This window comes from Accipiter gentilis, chromosome 3 (genome assembly GCF_929443795.1).
Source record: "Accipiter gentilis chromosome 3, bAccGen1.1, whole genome shotgun sequence".
NCBI classification, from domain to species: domain Eukaryota; kingdom Metazoa; phylum Chordata; class Aves; order Accipitriformes; family Accipitridae; genus Astur; species Astur gentilis.
The window spans coordinates 5085178-5110851 of record NC_064882.1 but is presented as its reverse complement, the minus strand read 5'-3'; the positions used below and the strand labels follow the sequence as shown (position 1 = coordinate 5110851).

Genomic DNA, 25674 nt, shown 5'->3' with positions numbered 1-25674 from the left:
CCTCTACCTCAGAACTAAAGCCATTTACACACCTTCCCCTGCTTCCCACCCAACATATCTCTGTGAAACAAAACCCAGATGGAGACCACAGTAGTTTTCCTGTGGTATTCTGCCAGGAATTGACATTTCCAGGCATGCATGCTCTAAAGTCTCCAAGCTAAGGACATTAATCTGCGTGAGGCTGCAATGGCTGTGAGCGGAGCCACCGGGGCCAACAGGAAAGCGGGTGCTTGTGCTTGTGTTTGCATTTGGGACCCTAAAGGAAGGAAGAAAGGAAGGAAGGACTGCGATCGCAACATGGTCATGATGCAAGTTTGGAAATGGTTCATCTAAAAGCAAAGGCTTAAGTCAATGTTGCTTCTTCATTAGTGTTTTTAATTAGTTTCTTAGCAGACAAAAACATAGCCACATTTTTGTTCATCCAAATGAATATAGAAGCTAAAAATTACTTTTTTCATCTTTGGTTTGTATTCACGAGTGGAACCCCACAGTCAAAATCTTTTCACTGTCATTTTACTGTATTGTCTGACTTCCTTCAGCATCCCTCAGTTAAAAATAAGTTGCTGCTCCCATGTAGATTTGAACAGTATTAAGACAGAGCTATTCCCTAGTTTGCTACTATGATTCCTGTGCTGTTTGATAGCATAACTCTAGATCTATTTACTTGGATGGACTATTTAAAATTCAGTGTTCAGTTTCCTTTCCAAGACTGCTACATCCTAAACTATTACATGAAAAAAATTTAAAAAATGCTACTGTCACTGCCTTCTGTAACAGTTCTGTAAATTTGTGAAACAGTTTCATTGCGAGTGCACAAATAGGTAGTGTTCCAATACAAGCTGAATGAAGACTTTGCCTGAGCTAATCACACTCTCCTTATTTTTTTTATTTTTTATTTTTTAGTAAAAAACTTGGGGAAATACTGTTTAGGGACCATCTTTACAATGAATATATTTCTTTAAATATTTGGTCCCCGCCTTGAACAAATCAAATGTTCATGTAGCATTAGAAAAGATAGCAGAGTACTGCCTTCCCACTTTCAGACAAGCAAAAGAGAACTGATCGTACATAGTGAGAAGAACTACTAGCAAAACGATATTAGTAGGAGCCACGTCTGTTTGGGACCCTTTCTCCTGAAAGTAGACATACTCCACTAAAAAGCATGTCCGCTCCTGTGAGACACCTTCTCTATCAGTGAGTTACTATTCCACTATTTTTTCTGCCAAGACAGTTAAGAAACTGGAATAACCTGGAGCCTTAGTTTTTAAAACAAAATGACTGCCCTTTCTACTGTCTTTCACAGACAAGGGTGAAAGAAGTACTATTTAAACTAAAAGGATGATGCTGGCACAAGAATGCACAATGCACGTGGGCATAAATCAGCGACAGATATATTTGTAATGAACGTTAGAAAGTGTTTAAGCGTAAGAGAAGTGACATCCTGGAAAAGGTCTATGGAGAAGGACATTCAAAAAACCCACTCGTAGTACGGGAACGAGTTTTCCAATACTAATAGCACACCATGCTGTAAGACCAAACTGCAGATTTTAGCAATTGCTACAAGACACAAAAATATATAATGAAAATGTTTTGCCTGACACCTCAAAGTTTAGATTTTTTAGGTTTCTAATACTGGAGCTCTCACATATTTTTCTGTTACAAACATGTTTGACTGTTTCTGGTAGCTTGAAGAATAGCAAGTCTCCTCCAATGGTGGCACATTACTTGGCAATCCTCAGAGCTGTAAACTATGTTCCCTGACCTGTCATACCATCAAAGTAAATCACCATTAAGCTGAACAATTCACTGATAATTAAAAACCTGAAAATATTTTTACATAATAGCAGTGGCCTTAGCCCACAGAGAGTCTGTGACAAGTGCCACTGAGGTGGCAGAGAAGTTCTTTACTGTGTCTGTGGAAAGTTATATCTTAGTAAGAAACATCAGAATCTTGAGGCACTACTATATTGTAAAAAGGACTTCTATTCTGCACTTCTGCATTCACTGATCTTCACAGGGAACGTGAAATAAAGAAGTAGTTTGAAATTACTCCTTAATACCTTGGTATTAAGCATTAGTCTGCGAAAATAGTGGCACGTGCGGGTGCCAGCGAAGTTCTAACTGTCATTTAGAAGCAGATCTTTCATCCTGCAGGTAGAGGTTTAGTAGGTCACGACAGCAAAAGAAAACGTCCCGTCTTGATAAGAAACCTTCAGTCTGGAAAATAATTTTTCTTGTCCTTTTGCAGGTGTGAAGAGGGTTCCTAGGGAAGCGGGGCCGGAACAAACGCAGGGGGCTGACAGAAGAGAGTTATGGGCGCCTGAGGAGCAAGATGTAGTGTAAGGCCTGAAGCCGGTGTCCCTGTTGAGCCTGTGACGCTCGGCGCTGGGCAGCCGCAGACGATTTTCGGTAGGCCCACGCTCTGGCTGGTGACTTCTTAACACACGCCTGCTTTAAGGCGGCCCCGGGGCACCTCGGCAGCCCGGCCCAACCCGCGCCCCTCTGCTCTTGCTCTGTTTTTCGGGTTGGGGGGAGGGAGGGAGGGAGGCAGGGAACCGGCCCTGCCGCTGGACCGGCTGGCCCCCGGCACCGTCCCGCGGAACGCTCGCCCCGCGGCCCGCGCCGCTCGCCCGGATCGCTCTGGCTGGTGCACCGCGGCGGCGGAAGGAGATTCGCTCGCCATGGTGCGTGCGGCGCAATGGGGGTGGCGGCGGCGGCGGCGGCGGTGGGGATGAGGGGTAGGGCTGCGGCTGCCGCAGCCTCTGCTTCTGCCGGCGGCGGGGGGGGGGGGGGTGGGGGGGGTTTCCTCACGGGGCGCTCCTCACGGGGCGCTCCCGGCCCTTCCCTTCCCGCCGGGAGCGGCCCCACCGCCGTTCCTGGAGAGGCCCGGGGACTCCGCGGCGGGACCCCTGAAACGCGGCGAGGCGGCCGGGTGGGCCGTTAACGGCGGTAAACCGACCTCGCGTCTAAAAGCGCCCCCCCCCCCCCGCGCCGCTGGCCGGCCCGGGGGAGGCGGGGAGCCCCGAGTGACCCTGCCCGTCGCAGGGGCGCGTTTGCGGCCGGCGAGGCTTGCGTCGTGGTAGGCCTGCCCGGCCGGGCCGCCGGCGGGCGAGCGAGGGCAGTGGGGCCGGTTCTGTGCCCGTAGGCGCCAGCGAGCGCCTCCGGGTTGACGGGGGGAAGGAGTGAGGAGCGGGGTTAACGCGTGAAACTCGTGCAGGGTGCCTCGCCTCCTGAGGTTTCTTTAGGTGTTCGGGATAACTTTTTCTTTGTCTCTTCTTTTTTCGCAATCCCAAACAGGGGTGCCAGCACAGATTATGCGATGTACTGAAGTCTCCGTTTATTGATGGCTGTTCCCTGCATCGCGTTTGCCCATTTAGCCTCCTTGCTTTCAGGTGTTTCTTTTGCACACAGTCAAAGACTTTAAAGAATTTAAACCGCCTCTTGTTTGAGAAAGCCTTCCGGTTTTGTTCAAACGCTTTTTCACCAAAAAGTAACGTAAAAAAAATACCCTAACCCTAGTTTAAGTTAATTTGTGAGTAGTATTCCCTCTCTGTGCTGCATGAAGGGCTAGAGAAGGCAGGCCTCCGGCTGCTCCCTGGTGCGAGGCGTCCTTGTGGTCTGCGGGGAGGGACAACAAAATCCTTTCTGTTATGTTGTACAAATTACACGTGACCTTTGTCAGAAAGGTAGATGCAACAGTCAGGTAGAAGCTTGAACGGAGACATTTACTGCAAAGGTACAGAGAGATAATCTCAGTTTCCTAGCTGCGGGGTTCTACAAAATAGGTATTTTGAGAGTAGTCACTATGTAAGATTTTTTTTTTTTTAATTGCATTTTCTGTGCTCCAATAGTTTTGTTAACAGCATGTACCATGTTCAAGTAGTTTTGTTTCTTACTGAGGAGGGTAAGATCTAACTGGTGGAACTGATAAGCTGCTACTCGGGGGCTTCCTGAGATATTGATGCGTGACCTTTTAAGTCTTTATCATGATGTGTGCTCCTGTCTTCCCTTTAATGTTTTACTTAACTTTAGTACCGTATAACATCTTTGATTTCTTTTCAGCCAAAGTTACGAAAAACCCAAGGAGGGAAGCAAGAGAAAAAAGTTATCCATCCTTACAGCAGAAAAGCTGCGCAGCTTGCAAGGGAAGCACACAAACAGGAGAAGAAAGAAAAGTAAGTTGACTGTGCAAAATCTGTGCACAGGCCAAAGGATAGCATCACAGTAGGGTTTTTTTTGTTAGGGGGGAAGAGGGTGGTGGTGGAAGGGGACTGTTATGCTGATATAACCTTAGCATAGAAGAAAGACCTATACAACTTAGAAGTTAGTACTGCTGGGCCATGTGAGCTGACAGGTTTGCATTCATGAAATCAGCTTATACAAAGTATGTAGTTCTGCTGCTAGATTTTTGGTATTGTCCTTACAGGTTAGGTTTCTTCTTATCACAACATTTTGCTTTTTATATTCTGAATGGCATGATGCTGGTGATTTCGCACGAAGCTTAATCACCTCGTTTGACTTTACTCCAACATATAATAAAAATCCTGCTTAGGGTCTAGCTTCTTGTGCTGGAGTGCTGAGTTTGTAGAAAAGAAAACCCAGAAACCTTCCTGCAAAGAGAGACTTCTGAATAAAACTGAATAGTTAACTCCTCTTTGGTGATTTCCTGCTGTTCCATGGTAAGTTTGTTTTTCTGCTTTTAAGTTTTACCTCCCCCTTCCACAGAGGGAAAAGGTAACTGGAGAGGACTGGCCTTTAGTTTCCATTCTGTCTCAGCTTGCTAGTTGATATGCTGTGATTGTTTAGAAAGTTATTAAAGCGAACTTGAAGCATTTTCTCTCAAAGTACACTAGTATTTGGATGGATCATGTGAGCTGAGCCCAAATACTCATATGTCTGACAGTGTTAAATTGGGAACTCCTGGTACACTTGAAACGTTCCTCAGAGACTGTGCAATTTTATGGTTGGGGATCGATGTACAGCCTTATCCATAGCAAAGTTGTAAGGTTGCTCTAACAGAAAGGGGCCCTTTACTAGCATAACTGTGTCATGTAGACTCAAGCAAAGCTGCTGCAAGAATTTACAAGTAGCATGTGTTGAGGATCGGGCAGTTCCCTAATGTGCAAGAAGTTTTCCCTACTACTTCATGTTTTATCTGTGCTCTCCAACTGCTGATTGTAAGTTTATTGTAGATTATTTTCCTAGTGCTAAATTGACTGCTTCGTCCCTTAACTCTCTCATATTGCCTCATAACTGAGCACTTGATCACAAAGGATAACTGAATTACACTTGATTCTTAGTGCTTACATCTATGACTTTGCCGTAAAGAAAAACATGCATGAGAAAACTTAACTGAGTGAAGGAGTGATGTACTGATTATTTATTGTGACATGGTGCACTCTATCAAATCTTTTAGTGATTGTCTCTGTGGGTAGAGTTATACTGATACAGACACCTGTGCTGATGTTTTTTAGAGTGCAACTTTTGGTTCATCTTGCAACAGCAAGAAGTAAAAACAAAGAACTCCCACTGGAATAGTATTCTCCCATTTAACTTGCTCTTAATTACTTTTCTTCATGGAGAAGGTTTTAAGGTATATGTTAAGAGATTGCACAGGGCAATCTATTTTGTTGCAGGTAAGAGTACCAAATGCATCATTCGTTTTTCTGCTTAATGCAGGTCATCCTTGCCATGCAAAGGAATGAAAAGTTGCTGGCTTTGTACTGACTAGGCTTTGTTACTGAGGCGGTTAGATGTGGCAAGTCATAGTATGTAAGTAATGTTGCTTAATTCTAGCACAGGTGCTCTTTCTGATGAACAGCTGAAAAGTTTACTGCTTTAAGGATGTTCAGAGCAGTGTCAGGGTGTCTTGAGCTACTGGAGCCACCTTTGTGGCAGTGGATTTTTAGTGCACTGCTCACAATACCAAGTGAAGTCTACAGAGCAAAATACGGAACCAAAATTCGTTTAGGAGCCAAAGGCCACTTGGTAGTTTTGAGCACACAGGGTTCAGTAAACTGGAAATATTACTGACTTTCTAACTGATTCTCTAGATAGATACACTTGTAGTAAGTCATTGTAACACACCTTGTCCTTTCTCGTATGATGATCTAGATGATCTTAACCCTTAAGTTTGGTTAAAAAAAAGTTCTAGGTCCCCCAATGACAGACAAGAAATTAAATTCTTTAATTCATTGGAAGTTTCCTTTCTTTTGGCACTTGTCACCAAAATGTATCGATTTCGAGACTTGCTTATCTGAGAGTTGGTTCTAATGCCTATTCTTGCCTATGTAGATTTCTGTCTGTGCTTGCCAGAGTATATGAAGTCTCATAGCTCAGCACATGACATGACAATACCAGTCATGTATCTGCACTAGCCCCCATGGCTGTAGTTTTACAGTTAATACATTGTGGAATGCAGCTCTCGGTTCAACCATGTTAATTATTATTTTTTTTAACCTCACCAATAATTGCAATACTAAAAACGTAGATTTGTTGGATTGAACAACAGTTAATTTCTCAGTAACCAGGTTACGCAAGGATGAATTGATGGTATATGTTGAGGGAGTTTACTTCCTATGCCTTGCAAATTAAACCTTATCTTGACTAGCAGGAAATGTAGAACAATTGCTACAGTGTCTTCCTTCTATCTCCTAGCACCTGTTGCCACTGGCTGTTAGAGACAGCTAAATGCTCCTTGTCCTTTACTTGGGCTATAGTAGTTTCTCCTGTGCACAATGACAGGTTAATCTTCTATGAAAGCTTTTTTTGGAGGATTTGAGTTTAGTTCAAATGCTTCTGCTAACACATATAACTCTACCATGTTACTTCAGCCTTTCTTTAAAAAGTTAATTTGCTTTTTAAAAAGGAATTTTACATAAAAGAAACATTTATTTACAAATCAGTTTTTTACCTGTTTAAGAGACAGTGGTCTTTATAACAGTATGGTTAGCCTTCCTGTTCCTTTCCTCTGAAATGCAGCAAAAGAAGCTAGTCGTGGCAGCAGAATCCTTCCAAGTGAAACAAGCAGACCAACTTTTGGTATCTGTCATGGGTTACCTGAGGAAAAAAAAGCACCATTTTATGAAAAATGATGAAATATTGGCAGCCAAGCAGGCTAATAAAAAGTGAGCTTCAAGCAGCCCGATGAAAGAGCTTGAATTATTGTGGGGATCAGTAAAACCTAATGCCTTCACAGAGCAAAAGTGGTTAATGGAGAGAAACTCAGTTTAAGATTAGAGTATGTAGATAGCTATCCTTTCCCATAGGTTCTCTTTTGGATGTGGATAGTTATATTTTTTAGGCCTCACAGAGCAGAGATGCTCCATAGTCTTATGAGGAGCGGCTGAAGGATCTGGGGCTCTTTAGTCTGGAGAAAAGGAGTCTGAGGGGAGACCTTACCGCTCTCTATAACTACCTGAAGGGGGGTTCTAGTGAGGTGGGTGCTGGACTCTTCTATCAATTAACTGGTGATGGGACAAGAGGAAATGGCCTCAAGTTGTACCAGTGAAGGTTTGGATTGGATAGTAGGAAAAATTTCTTTACCAAAAGGGTTGTCGGGCATTGGAACAGGCTGCCCAGGGAAGTGGTTGAGTCACCATCCCTGGAGGTATTCAAAAAGTGCTTAGAGAAGGCACTTCAGGACATGGTTTAGCGGGCATGGTTGACGGTTGGACTCGGTGATCTTGAAGGTCTTTTCCAACCTAAATGATTCGATGATTCTATAGAGAGAAACCCAGTTTAAGATTAGAGGATATATATGGGTATCCATTTCTTTAGGCTCTCTTTCTTGATTTCTGCCTTTTCTTTTCCTAGCTCCCTTACTATTTCAAATGTGAGGCCTCTACGCTGATGGTAAAAGATGTAGCCCTTCATTTTGCATACGGAAGCTGTTCAGCCATAACTACTGTGTCAGTCTGGACCATCCAAAGCATATTGTGATAGCAAAATGATCTATCTATAAATAAGATTTCTACATCTTGCAGTTCTGGATCCTAAACAATTAACTAGCGTTGTTCACAGATCTGCACTTTGTACATCACTTCTGTTGTGGTGTTCTAAAAATAATTTGCATTAAAAACATCCTCCAGTTGTCTGTATTCTATTTTCTGTACTGTCTTGGCTTGAAGAGCAATTTAACTTGAAATACATTAATAATGTTGTTTTCTTTTCTTCTCTAGTGTCTTTAAAAGACTTGTTAAGGCTTCTGATTTCTTTTGGATCTCTATTGTCTCAATGATCAGCTTGTTAAATCTCAAGATCTTTTTTTTTAAATATTGGGAGTTAAGCATGTGTTTAAAAACAGTCAGTTTAGCCACTAATCAGTCTTTTTAGTGTAATTACTTAGCTTTCAGTTTCTTTACTATAATGGCAGGGTTTGGGTTAATTTTGCAGAGCTCTGAAAAAGACAAGATAAATTTCTGATGCTGTGGATGGAGGAAAGCTTTCCACTCCTACACTCAGGAAAAAGAAGTAGCCCACACTGATTTTGTTCTTCTCATTGCTTTTGCAGGTCTATTAAATGTCTTCTTTTGGTGGCAGCTGATACTAAATAAATGCTCTGGCATTGTTGCTTCCAAATTTGGGACTTAACTGCAGTAAGCTTACTGAAGACTTTTTCACTGGAAAATGACTTACTGAAGTTGAAATATTTGCAGAAACAATTTCCAAATTACTCCTATTTAATGACAGCCCTGTTCTCTGGTTGGAAGGTTAATACATCCTTTGGTGGTAAATAGGAGAAGCTGCCTCATAATCTCTACAGTATTTTCTTTCTTAATCCCATTTACAAATCTGGTACTTTTTTGACTATGCTTCTTATTGTGTAGAAATAGGTTGTCTTAAATGTGGGGAAGGCCCAAAACTGGAGGCAATATTCTCAATATGATCTCACCAGCCCTGAGTAAAGGGGATAATTTCTCTGTACAGGCTAATGCACTTCTGCAGCATGGAAAAACTCGATCAGAGTCAGTCAGTGAATCTAGGAGGTTCATACAGTTCATCTGTATTATTTTAATTAAGCTGTGGATTTACTTGCCAGAGGATGTTGTAATTGTGGTTGGCTAAATTTGTGCAATAATACTTTTTGAACATACGTACATTTTATCTGTTGATTAGTATTCAATACAAAAGTATTACCTTGGGTGTAGGAAGCCCTTGAATGGCATGTTAGTGGAAGGTGAGAATGTCTTTTGTAGAAGTGTCAGGAAATGTTTGCTTTGGTTTTGTGTGGTTTGTTTCTTTTGTTTTTGTTTCCCTTGGTAGTTGGTTGGAGACGGGATTCGGGACTAGAGACAGTTTAGGCTTCTGTTTACTTTTTAACTTTTCTATATGATAGAGGAAGAGAAATAACTACTGTGAACATTCCTGTTTATGTTAAACAGGAAAGGAAATTGCATTTAGTTATAAGATGCATATTCAAGTATCTTTTGCCCAAACAAGGTAATAAAAAAGGGAAGACATTACCCACAAGGAATTTCAATACTTAATGCAACACTGGGAAAAAGGAGGGAGAAATTCTGCTCTGAGTTGCAGAAGTCTTTTATAGCCTCCATTGTCCAGATACTCTTCAATGCAAGCACTCTCAATGAAATATGGCAGTAATAATAAGTTTATTGTCCAGAAACTCTGGCTGTACTACAAAAGACCAATCTTGACCATAATAAGAGGAGACAGACCAGTTGGTTTTAGAAAATTGGCTACAGTCTTAAGTCATCTTGTTCGCTTGAATCATACCGTTTTCTTGCCTGCATCCCAATTCTCAGTTCTCATCAAGGTCTGAACAGCAACAAATTCCACTGTATTAATATCAGTGTATTCTCTCTTAAGCTACATGTGAATTCTTATTCCTATAGGCAACTTGTTTATTCTGTTAAATAATTACAAAGATGTTTCAATGAGATAGCAATAGCTGGTTCACTGGTGCCAGTAGAACACTGCTTTTTCTACACTTTAGGAAACCAGATCATAATGGGATATTCCTGGAACTTCTCTTAGTAGATTTGCCAACACCAATCCATGTTTTGTTTGCAACAGCTGAAATCTGTCTGGTTTTGGTAGCTAAAGCTGATCTAGCACTGGATTTTTTTTTTTCCTGTCGTTTTTCCTCCTGAGTCAACATATACCCTTTCTACTGTGCATATATTGTAAATTTTTTAGGAGTCTGTGCGTTTTCATTACAAATATACAGATCTAATACTGTTGTGCTCTGAGATACGAGCACTAAGGAGTTTTTACAGGATTTCTTGGATCTGGCATGAAGTGACCCCTTAGGAGTGAACGGTAACCTTAAAATATCTCCTTGTGGAGCTCTTTGTTTCTCCTTAGCTTTTCTGTTTTCTAGCCTTTTAATCTCTCTTGAGCCACTATGCTTCTACTTGTGCTGTTTGCAGCAGTGATGCTTTGAATTGTGCTTTTGCAGATTCTTTATGTGGAACTGAAAAAAATGTTAGCTCTTAAGATTATTTGGTTTGCTTACAGAAATAAAAAATGAACTGAAAATAAATAAGAATTTTTAATTCTTATAGAGTGGTTTTCATATGGAAGTATCCTAAAATGCTTAACCAAGCCACTAATTGGTGCATAAGCTAACAAAAATGGACATGTGTAGGGAGAAATATGGAAGGTATTTAGCAACCTGAAACAAGAAACAAGACAATATGTCCTGTCAACCATGAATTACTTTTTTTCTTAATGAAAGAGCCTATCTTAGTTCTCAGAGCCATAGATGGCATTTGTGTGTGTAGACATTATGGGGAAAAATACTGAACTGGTAGACTGATTTGACAGATATTTATTCATTGCTAGTATTTAGCGTATAACAGTTGAATACAATATCTGAGATAAAGAGGTGTTGATGGAGCATGAAGGCTTTAACCTTTTAAGTACTTAGTAAACATCAAGAAAACCACTTATCATCCTTATCAATAATTGGTGCCTAAGCAGATGATTTTTGGGAGGTGGGTGGAAGAGAAAATCATTAAGCAACAGCCTGCCACAAGACTTATCCATGTCTGTGTCCTTACCCTCTCTTTCTGTTGAGCAAAAGATGTTACTCATTGTGTGGAAGGAGATAAGAGGAACTTTCTTTGACTTAACTTAATTGATTAGCCTCCCTGCTAATACTATTGTCTTCTAGCAGTCACTGAGATGAGGTTTTTATGAAAACTACAGTAAGGCAACATCCAATCCTATCATTCATTATCTCTCATACTCAGATAAGTTGTGTACACCTAGAGATGTAAGTTTTTTCTTCCAGAAGAAAATCCTGGTTATGTATTTCATTGCCTTGATAAATAAATTATTTAGTGACCCTTGCAGTTGCAAATGGTAATTTGTAATGTTTTAAAGCATAGATACATGACATGATTTATGATTCTAATCTGGCAGCTTTTCTAGATGATGTTGTAGTTTTCTCCATGGCAACGCTTTGCAGATGTGCTCTGCTGGCTGTGTTGCCGTGCAAGGTTCACAGTAGGGACTGCTGGTGTGGAGTTCCACTGTGTGGAATGTGTCCTTTTCTTGGTCGCTATTACTGTTCAAAACTCCCTGCTGTAAGCCCTCTGTAGCCTACCTACCACAGTTTTTATTGCAGGCATCTTCTATAGCTGAGTTTTAAAGCTGACTTCTAATCTAACTCTTTTTTTTTTTTTTTTTAAATAGTCTCATCCAGGTCTATCCTTTAACCCACCAGAACAAGAGTCATTTTTGTTTTAACACTAAAATCTTTGATTAATCAACCAGCTTGGATTTTTTTTGGCAGGTATGATAGAACTTGCAACCCATGCTTGACCTCTGTAGACTTTTGCATTAAAAATGCTTATCCCAAGTGCTGGGGTATCTACAGAAGTAAAAAGGCTTTTCTTGAATGCATTAGTGGAATTCTTGGTAGCCCGCACATGCTGTGCATTTGCTTTTATGTGGCTTTTAGATGGTCTCCAGAGGATGAAATACTTCTTGAAAAAGCTCATCTTTATTTTAATAATGTAGGCTTGTGGACAAGTGACACAAGTATGTTTGTCTCTGGAAAGAAGGGCTTTCTCTTTTGACCTGAATTTTTGTGACAGGTGACACAGACTTCTGTGCTCTGAGTTACTTCAGTTAAGTCTAAAATGGTCATTAAATTCTATAGAGTACCAGGAATTTAATGAAGGAGCGCATTAGCTTTGAACTGTGTTGAATTTTGGCATTATTTGTCAATGATATCCTTTTATGATTTTCTTTATCCTTTATCAATTTTCTTATTAAATAAATTTTAAAAAGTCAGTTTTATCAGAGGTTCTCAGATATATACACTGAACATGCATGGCTAAGATATTTTTCCCAGTGACAAATTTTATACTTATCCCAACAACATATTATTTTACTTTCTGGAAATGAAGTGACATTCAGCACCATTCACTGCTGCAGACTGAATCTGGGCACTTCAGTACACAAATGTGTGAAGCACAGTTTTACTTGTTAGAAAATTTGTGTTCTCTGAGAATTGCTCAATAGGACTGGGATTAATCCCAAACTGAATTGTGTACACACATCCCATAGAGTAAAGAAGTCTTCAAGTATCTCGCCAGAGGTTGAGGTGGAGTTAAAAATACTTTGAGATGGATTTTTTTCATCTTTTTTTGTAAAGTTGTTAATTTTGGTTTCTTAACACATTAACTTTTACTGTTAGCTAAGCATAACCTTTAATTATTAGAAGTTTATTAGATACTAGAATGGTATTTTTCCCATTGTATGCTTGATTTGCAAGGATGCAGCGTGGTGAAATCTTTTGTTCTTAATCTCCAAACTCATTAAACATACCAGCAGAATATTAGAAATACTTGATGAAATTATTACAAGGTCTTCCATGAATTTCCTTTTGCTGTGCTCTAAGAAAAGTGTTGTGTGCTAATTTCTTCCAAGAAACTGCTTAACTTAATAGGTAAACTGGACAAATTTCAGGTAGTAGTTTTACGAAAAGTAGAATTTTTAGATGAAGTGGAATAAGTTTTACATGTTCTGAATTTGGGAAATACTTCTAGTTGAAATTTTACCTTGACTTTCATGGTGACTCCAAAAAAAAAAGATTTTTGGAGAAAGAAAATGAAGATAATTATTTGTATGGTACTCCTTCCTGGCTAACATATCTGTTTTTTCTTTGCTAGGTTGAAGACTGACAAAGCTTTGCGTTTGAGTATCATTGGTGAGCAGAAATGTCTATTACTGCATACAGTATTCAACTTTTTAGCGTAGATTTTAAGTTTTACCAATTTTATAGCTACACCAGTTAGAGTTTCTTTCTCTATAATCTGACTCTGTAATCTTAAAATAGACTGTTGAAATGCTAAAATTACCCGACATGTTCACTCAAGTAGTATATACGGGATTGAAGTTGGGGCTGAGTATAGCCTAATCTTTAGTCAGTGTACATGACAACAGGGCAATATAGAACAAACGTCTGTTTTGTACATCTGTACATGTAATTATTGTACCTGTCTCCATGCTTTTTTTTTTTAATTGCTTGTAAAAGAGGATTATATATGTAGGTTAACAGACACATTATGCTAGAAAGTAAATTCAAAACTTTGAGACACAACCTGGAATATTTTTCTTTTTCATATGACACTGCACCTTTTCAATTTAATCTGTTTAAAAATTGTGATGATCAGAACTCTTGCTCAGCCATTGTGTTATTTTTTCCCCTTGGGGTATTCCTCAGTTTCCATCTTAAGGAATTGATGCAGTGATACTTTAAACACTGATTTCCAGTAAAGCGAAGTGTAATGTCTTTTTTCCCTAAAGAAGATACAAAATATATCTGAAATGATGTGAGAATGTTTCTATTACAGCTGCCTTCATACCTGGTACACACATCAGTGAGTCTATGATGCCATTCAAAATCTTGAAAAGTGGGGCGTTATTTCAAAAACTTTTAAGAACTGTAATCTTTGTTGATGCTACAGTGGTGATGTAATCATTAATGTTAAGTTTATTCTTGTAGGAGAAAAATTGCAATGGTTTCAAAGTCACCTTGACCCCAATAAAATTGAGTACACGAAGAAGGAAGCTGGCGAACTAATTGAAAAGTAAGACTGGTGCTAAAAACAGGATTAAAAACCTTGATTTATGTTTTAAAATAATATTCTGAAATAAGATCTGTAACGTGATTATGACTCAGAGGAGGATTTTTTATATATTACTATTAATAATATGAAATAGTTGATTTTGTTGCAACTGAGGTTAATTATAGATTGAGAGATGTATATGTTCACACTAGAATTACTGAAGTAAGTCATGTGTTACTGTTTGGGTTTTTTATTATTTAAGTATATCTCTGCATTTGTAGTGTGTGGAGGACTCTAAATGATTTGGACAGTAGTAATTGCATGAATTTGCTAGTTGGGTTATTCAGTGACACTTAAATGCACAGATTTCATTCTACTTACTCCTTTATTCTTTCATTTTCCTTGCTGAGAAAATTAAACAGTACTCAGGTGGGTCAATTTTTAGGGCAGGAAGTACCAAAACTGAATCTGCTAAGAAGAAACTCAGTTATTTCTGTGCTGCTAGATGTATGTACCTGTAGCTTGTCATCATTTTTTACCTGCTAGCTAGGTAACATAATATATATGTATTTTTACACAGGTGTACTATATCAGTTTCCTTTCAGAAGCTCTGACATATTTCCTACGCTGTTCATGAAACCTGTAAACTGCTAATCAATGCTAGTGATACTGCAAAGGCAATAAAAGCTTACTTTTTGGATTTGGGTTGGATGTTTGCGAGATGATGTAGAACACATGCCAAAGAAGAACTTTACTTTAAAAATTATTATTGAGGTGGTGAAATTCAGTAATTAAAAATTAGGAATACCTAGATTTAACTGGTCTTCCAGAGCAGGTGAATTATAATAATGTGGGAGTTTTGTTTTATGCAAACATAGGGTTTTTTTTTTTAAAAAAAGGGCAAATAAAAACCCCCTAATCCTTCTGGAAGCCACAGATGGATCAAATGAAATTCTAAATGGAGATTCCACTTCGAAGATTAAAGTAATAGTTCAAATCTAAGAAACATCTCTGAATAATTTAGAAAATAAATATGTTTAGTAAAATAACTTCTTGGATTATCAAAGTAATTCTGTTTTGCAAAAGTTTTGCATGACTGCATCTAGCATAAATGCATTTTATTTCTTTCAGTTATATGTGCCGATTCAATACTGAATTGGAGCAGATTGAATTACAAAACAGTATTAAAGGTAGACAAGGAAGACAGCATGGTTCACGGGAAACTGTCATCAAGCAGACCATAGAACGTGAAAGACAACTCTATGAAGGCTATGGAATAGGTACGTAAAAGCATTAGAAATAATCCTGTGGTCACACCTTCTCCTGCTCACAAGGCTAGGGTCTAAGTCATATTTCTAGGCATTATCTTTATTTTTCTTTTTAAAGGAATTAACTAACTGCTAGGTATTTGTGCCTTGCAGAGGAGTTTGGGAGGAGGGGCAGGGTGAAGAAAGGGACAAAAAAGATGTTGGAGATCTGACTCCTATATTTCTGCTTCACTGCTTTGCCTTTGTGTATCTTTGCTAGTACTGCCTCCTTAGTGCAGGCATATATAACATATTTTTGAAACTAAAGTGAGATTTAATGCATCTGTCTCAAATACAAATTCTGTTCAGCAGTTTGCTTGGACCTTCATTATATACAGAGTATTTTTTATTTTAAAAGTGCTTTTGAGTGTGTGTGCATGTTTTAACATGCATTAGCATGAAGGCTTTGTTTGCTCATGTGGGGAATAACCAGCATCACTTTCTCTACAAATTAATTACTTTTTTTATCTGGGCTTCGTTATGTGGACTTGTGCCAACAAAGCCTTTATACACAGCTTTCTCTAACATTCTTTTGATAATATACAGACTTACTGTTGGGGATAAACCTGTGGCCTGATTTGCCCCTTTTCACTGAGGTGGACCAGTGTCATGAGGCACTTCAGCGAGCTTCATATCATGAGAGAGTGGGCTTTAGGGTTCATGAACTTAGAGAACCAAAACCTAAAACATCTTCAGAAAGAGTCCTTTTATTCCACTAAGGTCGAGATGTGTTTCACATGGGAGAATGGTTGCAGCAGAAATTGTAGTACTGATGTATTTCCAAAATTTGAGTATTTCTAGAGTTTTCCTTTTAAAATTTAGGTATTCCAGGAAGAAATCCGGGGCTATTGTGACATGTCTACTCTACAGGCTCTATTCTACAGGTGTAAATGATAACCCACAAGTAGAAAACCACATTTTCCTCTTGTTCTTATCAGGCAGAGGAGTTATACTCCTTTCTTTTGACTTACTGGAGATGGTGGTAGAGGGAGTGTAAGCGCTCTGTGTGTGTGAAGGCCCTAACATTTAACATCTTAATAATCAAAAAAACACAAAAACTCCAAAGATTTAAAATTAAAAATCTTGTAGATAACAGCCTAGTTGAAAGCACTTTGAGTTTTTAAACTTTCACCTTTGCATTTACCACAAGTTTGAGTAAAATCATAATGCCAGATACTCTCGTTGACTTTTTTTATTACCATTTATCTTCCTTTGGGGTAGCCATCTATGCCAGCAGATTATCTAGTGAAATCTTCTGAGGAACAGTCATGTGTGAAAACCACAACACAAACATTAGAGCTGAAAATTGCCTATTAAGGTGTATAGTCTTCTTTAAGAAGAAACACTTAAACTCTTTTTGAAAGTATTTTCTGGTTTTAGAGGTAGTACACAGATGCAAGCTACATGTGAGAGAGACTGAAAATTTGATAGGTGGAACTAGGCTGAAGAGAAGCAGCAGTAATCTGGTGAAATAAGGGAGAAAAACAAAGGGATAATGAAAGTGCAAAAAGTAAAGCGTTCTGAGGAGAGTCAAGTACAAAATAGTAGTGAAATTTATGTATTTTGCTTTAACAAGTAAGTATGTTGGGGTTGAGTGATGAACTTGGCTTTAATGGTGAAGTATTACTCAGATGCAATCAGTCCTTCTACCAGTGAAAGTATGTCATGGAAGATGTGAAAAAATACATTGTTCTGTGGTCAGGATACAAAGCACAGCAGGGATTGGGTTGTGTGTCATATTCCCCTTTCCCCTGATTTATATTGTACCAATAAAGAAAATGAATGGCTTGAAAATTTTGCCAGTGTTACTTGGTACTTTCACAGCCTGCAGTGGCAGAGGAATTCAGGAATATCTGTATGACTTCATGCGTAACCTTTGATTTCTTAGAAGAGGGAGTTAAAAAAAGTCATAGGAAAATAGGTACTATGAAAGTCATCAAATAGCTCAGTTGTAGAAAATCTCCTTTTTGGTTTTGCTTTTAAATTTTAGTTCTTCCTTTTTTCCTTACTGCTTTGCAGAAAGCTGACAGAGAAAAGCAATAGGACTAGATAGAAAGATGTCAGATGCACAAGCACAACATAAAAATACATAAAAATTGTAAGCAAAATTTGAGGTTATTATAGTATTAGTAAGTAAAGCATTCAGAGAGCGTGGTGCAACTTCACATATTAAATACACTCTCAAATCATTCATTATTTGTTATCACAGCTGCTGCAGGTTTTGCTCTCTGTCTAGGACAGTATTCATTCAGAGAAAATAGTTGCTGCTAAATACTGTAATTAGAGATTGGGGATAAATGGAAATCAGCTGGAAACTGTGCTTTTATGCTCTAGCTCATTATTATCCCTGGAAGCTGTAGTGAGTGGAGCTTTTAAAACCGACTTAGTATTTGTTGGGTTTTTTTCCTTCTGTTCTTGAACTCAGTTATTTCTTGTATGCATGTGCATTTGCTATGGAGAGACTACATGACACGTATTGTTTACATTTAGGAAAATCTCCTAAAATTTGATGCCATATATATATATCAGATATATGTAAATGAAAAATTAATTCTTCTTTACTGGCTGTTTATCAAAGTGGTAGATATCCAAAAGCATAGTAAATTTTAGTCTTTTTTTAAGAAACAATACCTATACAGGCAACATTCAGTCTGTCTATGAGGTTGTTGAGTTTTGGTAGCAGCTTCTTGTCACTTCCTTACTCCTTAAATATATCGACATTAATTTTACTGCAGTTTTCTTCCTGATGTTGTCATTTGTGTGTGTTTGGTTTTTTTAATCTGGTCTCACATGTTTATAGCAAAGCTATTGACAGGGAATCCTAGATATTTACAGGATATGTCCTTGGAACTCAGAGTTGGCATGCTTTCAGTTGAAAAGCATTGTAATTATTTCATCTGAACATCATACATTTTTGATAATTTGCTTCTAATTAACTTGCATGTTCTCTCTGAAACATAATGTTAATCTTGGGGAAAATGGCCTTTAAAGCTAAACACACCAGTTTTATTAGTTAATATTTGAAACTTCAGGTCATAAGGAAATTGATTTAATTCAGATGAAAGTTGTATCATTTACATGTATCTACTAGTGTAACTACTGTACTGTTTGTTAGCTGCTGTTTCCTGTAACGATCATTATTGTGTAACTGAATGGTTCTTTGTCTAAAGAGCATCTACAGTTCCTAACATTCTTTTCCTTTTTTAAATTCAGGCTGCAATATCATCCTTTGACCTGACTTGGGTGTTTCTCTGTATGACAGTTCTAACGGATGTGATATATATGCAGCCTATATTCTGTGCAGAGTGCTGACAGAGCAGTGACATTTCAGTCCTTATGAGATTTAGGTAAATCTCTTGGGCAAATCTTTGCTTTGGGAGAGAGAAATGGTTACTGCTATGAAGAACAATAATATTTTTATTAACAGCATACTTCTGGAAGAAAATAAAATGCCTCAGCAGACTGTCAGAGAGCATTTGGTTAAAAAATAGTGCTGTGGGACACAGCCGTGGAAGGGCACTCCAACACCAGGATTGGCTCCTCTATCGCCTTTTTCTCTAGTAGTTACACTTTAGAACCCCTCCAGCTTTAAGTTTGTGCGCAGAGGCAGGATCGGTTAGACCTACAGTTGACAGAAGCTTTTTAATTCTGATGCCCTTAAGAACTTTGATGTAATTTGGTCCAGTACTGCTCCATCCAAACAGTTGGAAAGGTGCTGACTTTACAGTATTTTACGCAAGTTCTGTGTTATAAATTAAGCTCAGTCACTTTGTCTTTTTCCTTGTTATGAAGTGGTGTTAAGCACTAACATCTTTGTGATAAAGTCTGAGGCCTAACATGCTCTTTGTTCTTCTTCAGAAGAAAGATATGGAAATAAAATTCTCTTAAAGGGCCGGAAACATGAAAAAATGCTTACTGAAATTTCGTCACTGCTGCATCACAATAACACACAAGTGGCTGAATACTTCATCTTAGAAATGCCAGACAATATCTGCTCCCCAAAATACTGTCTTCATTTCTCTTCCACTAACTCCTGTGCCATATTTCTGTCTTCCATTTTTTCCGTCTTTAGTTCAGAAAAACACGCTCCTGTGACTTAACATTTTTTAAGCAAACTTATTAGTTCACAAATAGCAGCAAAAACCACAACAGTGATGCATGCTAAGGAGATACTTCTCAGTAAGACAAGTGTTATTAATCTGAAAATGCAGCGGTACGGTAGCTTTCCACCGTAATTTAAAAAATCAGTTACTGTGCGGTATAGTTACTTTATTTCTACACACATGGGATTAAAGTTTCTAGTTCTGTTCCTAATCTGGCACCTCTGTGGTTTTTATTGTGTAACATACTGCAAACACACATATAAGCAGTGACAAGACTTTCAAATGAAGCCCTTTCAATTGCTATTTTTGGTTGAAAAAAACACCGTGGAAAGTGTTTAATGGCTTTTATTAACTTACATAGGACTTTTTCCAAAGAGAATATTCTAACAGTTTTATCTAGCCTATCATCCAGGGCTCACCAACGTCACGAGAAAGCAGGCATTCTGGCGGGGGGGAGATTCTGTGACAACCCAAAACTTGGCACTGAATTGATCTTTGCTGGTTTGGCAGTGGCAAAATTGTTAAATAACTTAATCAAATTTTTTTCCAAAAACATTTCAAAATACTTATGGACCACTTAGTACTCATTAACTTAGAGTGAGGCTTGTATATTTAGGTCAGCTTTGAAACTAAACTTTCTTGTTTTACCTTTTATCTCTTCTGCATATTTATAGTAAGTTCTGCAGACCAGAATTGTCACTTTATTACGTGGGCGAGTGAATATTTGTTAAAAACTAGCATAACTAGACCTTGATCTTGGTTGAGGATGTTAGTTATGCTTTTAAAACAAATAATTAATTCTTTTCCTAGTTTCTTCACTGAGATTTTTTTAAAGGGAAACTTTAAGTGCTTAAAATTTTGCTATTTCTTGGATGTGTCAGTTTAGAGAAAATGAAGCACCCTCTTGATTATTTGTCAGGATTGGATTTTCAGTAACTCGTGCATTTGAATTCTGAAACAGTTCATAGGTGTAAGTTTACTTCCTTTTCTTTAGCAGTGAGAGATCTTCCTGTTTATATATTGCTCTGGAAATTTTCAAATACGAATCCTCATTCTCATTTTCTTGGTCTTTTAATCTCTGAAATATGTTCAACCCTTTAGCTCACATGTCTTTCCTCGAAATGAGACTCACCTGAATAATGTAACACATCTAATAGAATTCAATTTCATTCCCATTAGAAATCCCAGACATTATGAACAGAAAGCATCTTAAATTTTTCAGGTAAGTTAATTTTATTATCACTACTAATCTGTTTATACAAAACAGTGTTTCTGAATTTGACATGTTGTATGTCTTTTTTTCTTAAAAAAGAATTTATGCAAAACTGTCAAGGAATTTGTTATTGGAAAAAGCAGACTAGGCATGGTGTTGTTATTTCGGCATTTCTTAGCTGTTACAAGCTGCATGCTGGTGACAGTTAATAATTAAAACATTGGAAGGGTTAGAAAGCTTCAACAGTTAGAATTCCATTTCTGTAACTTAAGTATCTTTTTTTTTCGATATTCTTAGAGAATATTTCTCTCTACCTAAAATTCTCACCTTGGCTCTTCACTGATTTACACAAAAAGTATTAGCAGTTACTGTTAGCGTTTAAGGATCAAGACAGATTTATTGATAAATGGAGTTACACTGTTTTCTTAAGCTGAAATGAGATGGGTTATTTATAGTCAAAACTTATCACTAAATAACTAAACCAGCACTAAGTTCTTATTCATGTTTTCTAAGATCCAACTCTAGTTGTAGTACAGTAGTGTTTGTGTATATACTAGTTGAACATCTTAAGTGAGTTGATGACTTGCATCCAATTAAAAGATCTGGGAGCTGTGAAACTTGGTGCTAGCTCATCTGGGCCAGCAAGCCAATATGCCTTGGTAATGGATTGAATGAACACTCTTGCTGACAGCTCTATCAAATGAGATACTTTAAAGGAAAAAAAAAAAAAAGATACTTAGGAATGATTATGTTCCAAGGAATGATAGATAGATACGTCACTAACTCCTAGGGGTGGTACGTAGCCAGAAGTCATGCTTGCAGGATGTTGGAGTAAAGCCAGAAATCTCGAAGAAGAGACAGGCTTCTGGCTGCTGTGTTTATAAAAACACAATTGACTTCTGCTACTGGGACACCTGATGGAAGTGTTGTTGTTTTATTACCTCGGTAGAGCAAAAACATGTCTATCTTATAATTGGCAAATACTGTCTTTGCCCTTGAGAAAATCATCCATGAAGTGCACTTATTATAATCAAGAAAGCATTCTATTAATTGAGTACAGGATTTGACTTGCGATATTTAAATGAACCCTTCCTCCTTCAATGCAGCCTTTTGAAATAATATACTTATGTGAATTAATGTTTACTAACATTTTGCGTCCCCTTGAAGTCAGTCATACAAGATGTTAACAGTTACCATAAATCATAATGAAGGACTTCATGTACATGTGGTATTAGCTCTGCAAATTGAGCATCCAGATGAAGAAACTCTTCCAATCTGGTTTTCCATTGCTTACAAGACTGGGAGTTTTGTGTGTCAAACCTAAAACCAGGTGGCCTAAAGTATACAAATAGTCTATTGGAATAAAGGGAATCGTATATTTTTTGTTCAGAATGTCAAATCTGAAAGTACTTAATTCTTCACAGAGTAACTGCAGCTGCTGTAGTGTACAAGATCAGGTGAAAAAGTTGGTGCTTATTCATACTGCAGTGGGACCGATAGTATAATTTAGAAAAGTAGCCTCAATTGAGTTAGCATCTTCTGAGGAAAGGTGAATTAACTCTGCCATTCCTTCTTGCTGTTTCTATTGGTAATTGTTTTTCATTACTTTTTTTCTTTAAGAGAATGGGATGGTGATCTGAGGAAACTGCCAAACATCAAAATGAAAAAGCTCTCAGCTAGGGATGCTGCTTGCAGTCACCCTGAGGTGGCAGATGTGGAAGCTAAAGAAGAATTGAATAAAGCAGAAGAGGTGGCCTAATGAGCACCAGCTGATTCAGGAGCTGAAACAGCTGAAGGGAATTGTAAGAAACCTATTTTAATTATCACTGGAAACAAGAATTAAATTCTAACTATATTTGCAAAGGCTTTGCTAGCTGCATTTTTTATGAGCTCACTGTGTACCTCTGGTAAAGAGTAAACAGTATATTGTTGGGTAAAGCTGTATATTATTAGATAAAAAATTTTTAATATTAATAAATACTTAAAATCTTAATTGTGTCCTTACTTCTCATATGGTACCTTCTCTTTAGGATGCAGGCTCCTGAGTTGACAAAGCAATTGCAGTTTATATCTTGAAATTCTGACTAGGTGGGTATCTCTTCCCTGGTCATAGAGCAGTCAGGGTTCAGACACCTGTTAGAAATATTTTGTGGTGGGAAATCCTTACCTGTTCCTGGTACTGGCAAGAGTTTATGTCATTTAGTTTATAAACAGCAGGTACCCTGGTAGACAGTGGGGCCAGCTAGTGGCAACTTCTATCCATCTCTTGTGGTGATGGCTGGGATGTCTCTAGGTGTACACAATTTTGTGGAGAGCAGTGATAGGCCTCGTCTCCCAAAATCCCGTGCTGTGTGGCAGGGAACGCTCACCTTGGCTGTAAGAAATGCTCTCGCATTTGGTGGAAATGTATATGCAGAAGATGAGATACATGGAGCGTCAGTTAATCATGAAGAACTCTTCTCTTGTACCTTCTCTTGTCTGAGAATCTGTGTCAGGAACATAGAGCGCTGGAAAGACTTCAAAATAGAACACTGAGTATTTTATGTTTTGTCAAGAGAATTCTCTCAAATCACACTGTCCTCGCCACTCTGTATTGAAGAAGTCAGATCAGAAGCCAATTGAAGTCCCTGCGGTCTGTTCCTAAATACATCTTTTGTCCATATGTTTTTTTGCTGACCCCTCTGTTGAGAAAGCTGTGCATTTTAAAATTAAGTTGCTTAGGACTTCTAAATAGCAGGCTTGCTTTATGAAACAACTCTTTAGATGCCTTTAAATGTGTCTTTCAGGGAGGTTCTTAGCAGATACTCGCTTTTAATAGTGTAAATAAATAAAAAGAGGAAAAAAAGGGCAAGGGCAAAGCCAGGTATAATTTCACAGCAGGCATTTAAGTAGGAAATACCTGTTAGTGCAGATTAGATTGTCTGGGCACAGAAGTCACAGTTCAGATGTATTGTCTGTACACATTGCAGCAGTCACAGTTCAGATACCTGTTAATTATGTGGAAATAATTATTCCTGGTGGATGATCTTGCTAGTACTTGATCCCCAGTACAGTTTTGTGTGTTAAACAACAAGGCTTTGTCATGATAGTAATGTGGGTTTCCCAGATTTCTTTTACAGATATCCAGGTGTGCATTTTCCTCGCTGGGCAGTAAGTGTTACTGATGAGTGTTATTCTCTTAACATCTGTATTAAGTTATTTGCTCTTTACAAAACAGGCTTGTGCTATCCTTTTATGTTTTAGGAAACTAATCTACTTAGGTAATATAGAATTAACCATTGTCCTCCTTAAATTAATCTGAAGAAGAAACCTGAATAAATTAACAGACCTAAGGCATGTGTGGGTGATCTAATGCATTGTCAGATGGACTGCAGGTCTTAAACCTGGCTAGTCTTAGCCTCTGACACCAGCTGCATCTCTAGGTTGTCACATCACTGCTTTGTGTTTGTGTTTTAGAAATGAAGTATGTTTAAGTTCAGAGCAGGCCTTTGTTATTTTTTTTAACTTTGTTAAATTGAGCTGTGTAGTGGAATCCAGCTTTTTTTGATGTATAAAACTTGAGATGTTAAACTCTGGTGGAAGCTGAGCCAGGGTAATTGGTCTGAACTAAAGCTGTGTATGTGTTCAGTGCTTTGACAGATTTTGCCTTTCAGAAGATTCACCTTAAATTTTTGTTTGTATACAATATCTGATGTGCTTTGAAATTGTAAGTAGAAACATTGCAGAAAAAGTCACTTTCCCATTACATTGGGTAAAATACAGAAGGAAAATGAGCAATAAGGTAACTAGAAGGTGTCACAGTAATGACAGTTTATTAGGTTGACATCCTGGTGAATGCTTTAAAAAAGATGGCCATGCAAAGTTATGAAGAATGAGATATTCTATTTTGCTTGAAATAATTTGGTAATAAGGCATTATAAAAAAGTAATTATTACTTCTGTGGCTGTGATAGTCAAATATTTGAAGTGATTTCTTTTTTAATATTTGTTATTCACACTTCAAGAACATGTTTACAAATTGGACTTTGAGTTTGTAGATTTTTTTTCCCTTGAAGTCCACGTATTTACTGCTTGTTTAGCTGGCTTTTAAACTGTCATCTTGACCTACTGCATAAGTAATGAAAAAAACCAGTTTCTCCGTGTGGACTTTTTACATTGAATTACCAGAAAAAAATCATATGTAGCTGTCAAGTATTCATATTTGAATTGAAAAGTAATCTAGGTTTAAGCTGATGATGTGCAAGACCAATTTATCAGATTAATTTTGTGGCAGAATACTAATGTGGCAATGGGAAAGAACAAAAAAAAACCCCAAAAACCAAAGCTGTTTATGTATTTATTTATTTTTAACTGTGCTCAGAGTTTTTGCGCTGAGAAGTCCGGAGCGTGGGGCATGTAGAGAGCATCTTTTGCCTCACATGTTACTGAGACAAGATAGTGGAATCTCTTCTATCAGTTTCAGAATCCAATTATGGTTGTGCTTTAAAGCCAGCTATTAGGGTTTTGTATGTTGATGAGTTTATTTTCTATGGTGTAAAAAAAGGATGAATGTTCTCAGGAGTTCTGTTTCTTTAAAATCTAGAAAGTGGCCGCTGTTAACAGCGGGAATGGGGAATATCTACGTGATGTTCTCTGTTCTTACAAACTTGCTGTAGAGAATACCTTGAAATTCTGTTCATTTGTAACTAAGGATTACAAACTTTAATGTTACGTCCTCTATTATAGTTCTCTCTAATTGACAGGGGTTTTTTTCTGGTTAAAGATCAATTTTATGGAAGATTTCTTTCATTTTTAACTTGTCAGATATTGCTTCACAATGTCCCTGTGTTTTTTAGTTTTTAACTGCAAAGTTGTAATAGTTAAAACTCAAGTTTCCTTAATTATCAGGGCTTATATTAAACAAAAAAGTAACATTTTAACATGGAAAGCCACTTTTATAAGAGAACTTTGCGGGGGGTGGGGAGGTGTGGGGGGGTTAATGTACTTAATAATTTGTTACACCGTACT

General features: G+C 38.0%; 1 protein-coding gene across 2 annotated transcripts; it reads left to right on the top strand.

Annotated features, from left to right (window-relative positions):
- Positions 1–2562: 2562 nt before the first annotated feature.
- On the top strand, positions 2563–25568 carry TMA16 (translation machinery associated 16 homolog). 2 transcript variants are annotated; one of them, XM_049834055.1, is made up of 8 exons: positions 2563–2684; positions 4063–4175; positions 13146–13183; positions 13982–14066; positions 15177–15325; positions 20635–20677; positions 22289–22470; positions 22699–25568. In XM_049834055.1, exons 1-7 carry the CDS (start codon positions 2682–2684, stop codon positions 22425–22427), a joined length of 570 nt encoding a protein of 189 aa, XP_049690012.1. In that variant the 5' UTR covers positions 2563–2681; the 3' UTR covers positions 22428–22470; positions 22699–25568. The 2 variants fall into 2 exon arrangements, with proteins under 2 accessions (XP_049690012.1, XP_049690003.1); XM_049834046.1 differs by lacking the exon at positions 22699–25568 and having other exon boundaries at positions 22289–22661.
- Positions 25569–25674: the final 106 nt, after the last annotated feature.

Bases quoted from the DNA above. Each gene is read 5' to 3' on its own strand.
- TMA16 (XM_049834055.1), top strand. The intron at 13,184-13,981 runs GTGAGCAGAAAT...TTATTCTTGTAG, and splicing joins TTTGCGTTTGAGTATCATTG to GAGAAAAATTGCAATGGTTT. The intron at 14,067-15,176 runs GTAAGACTGGTG...TATTTCTTTCAG, and splicing joins GCTGGCGAACTAATTGAAAA to TTATATGTGCCGATTCAATA.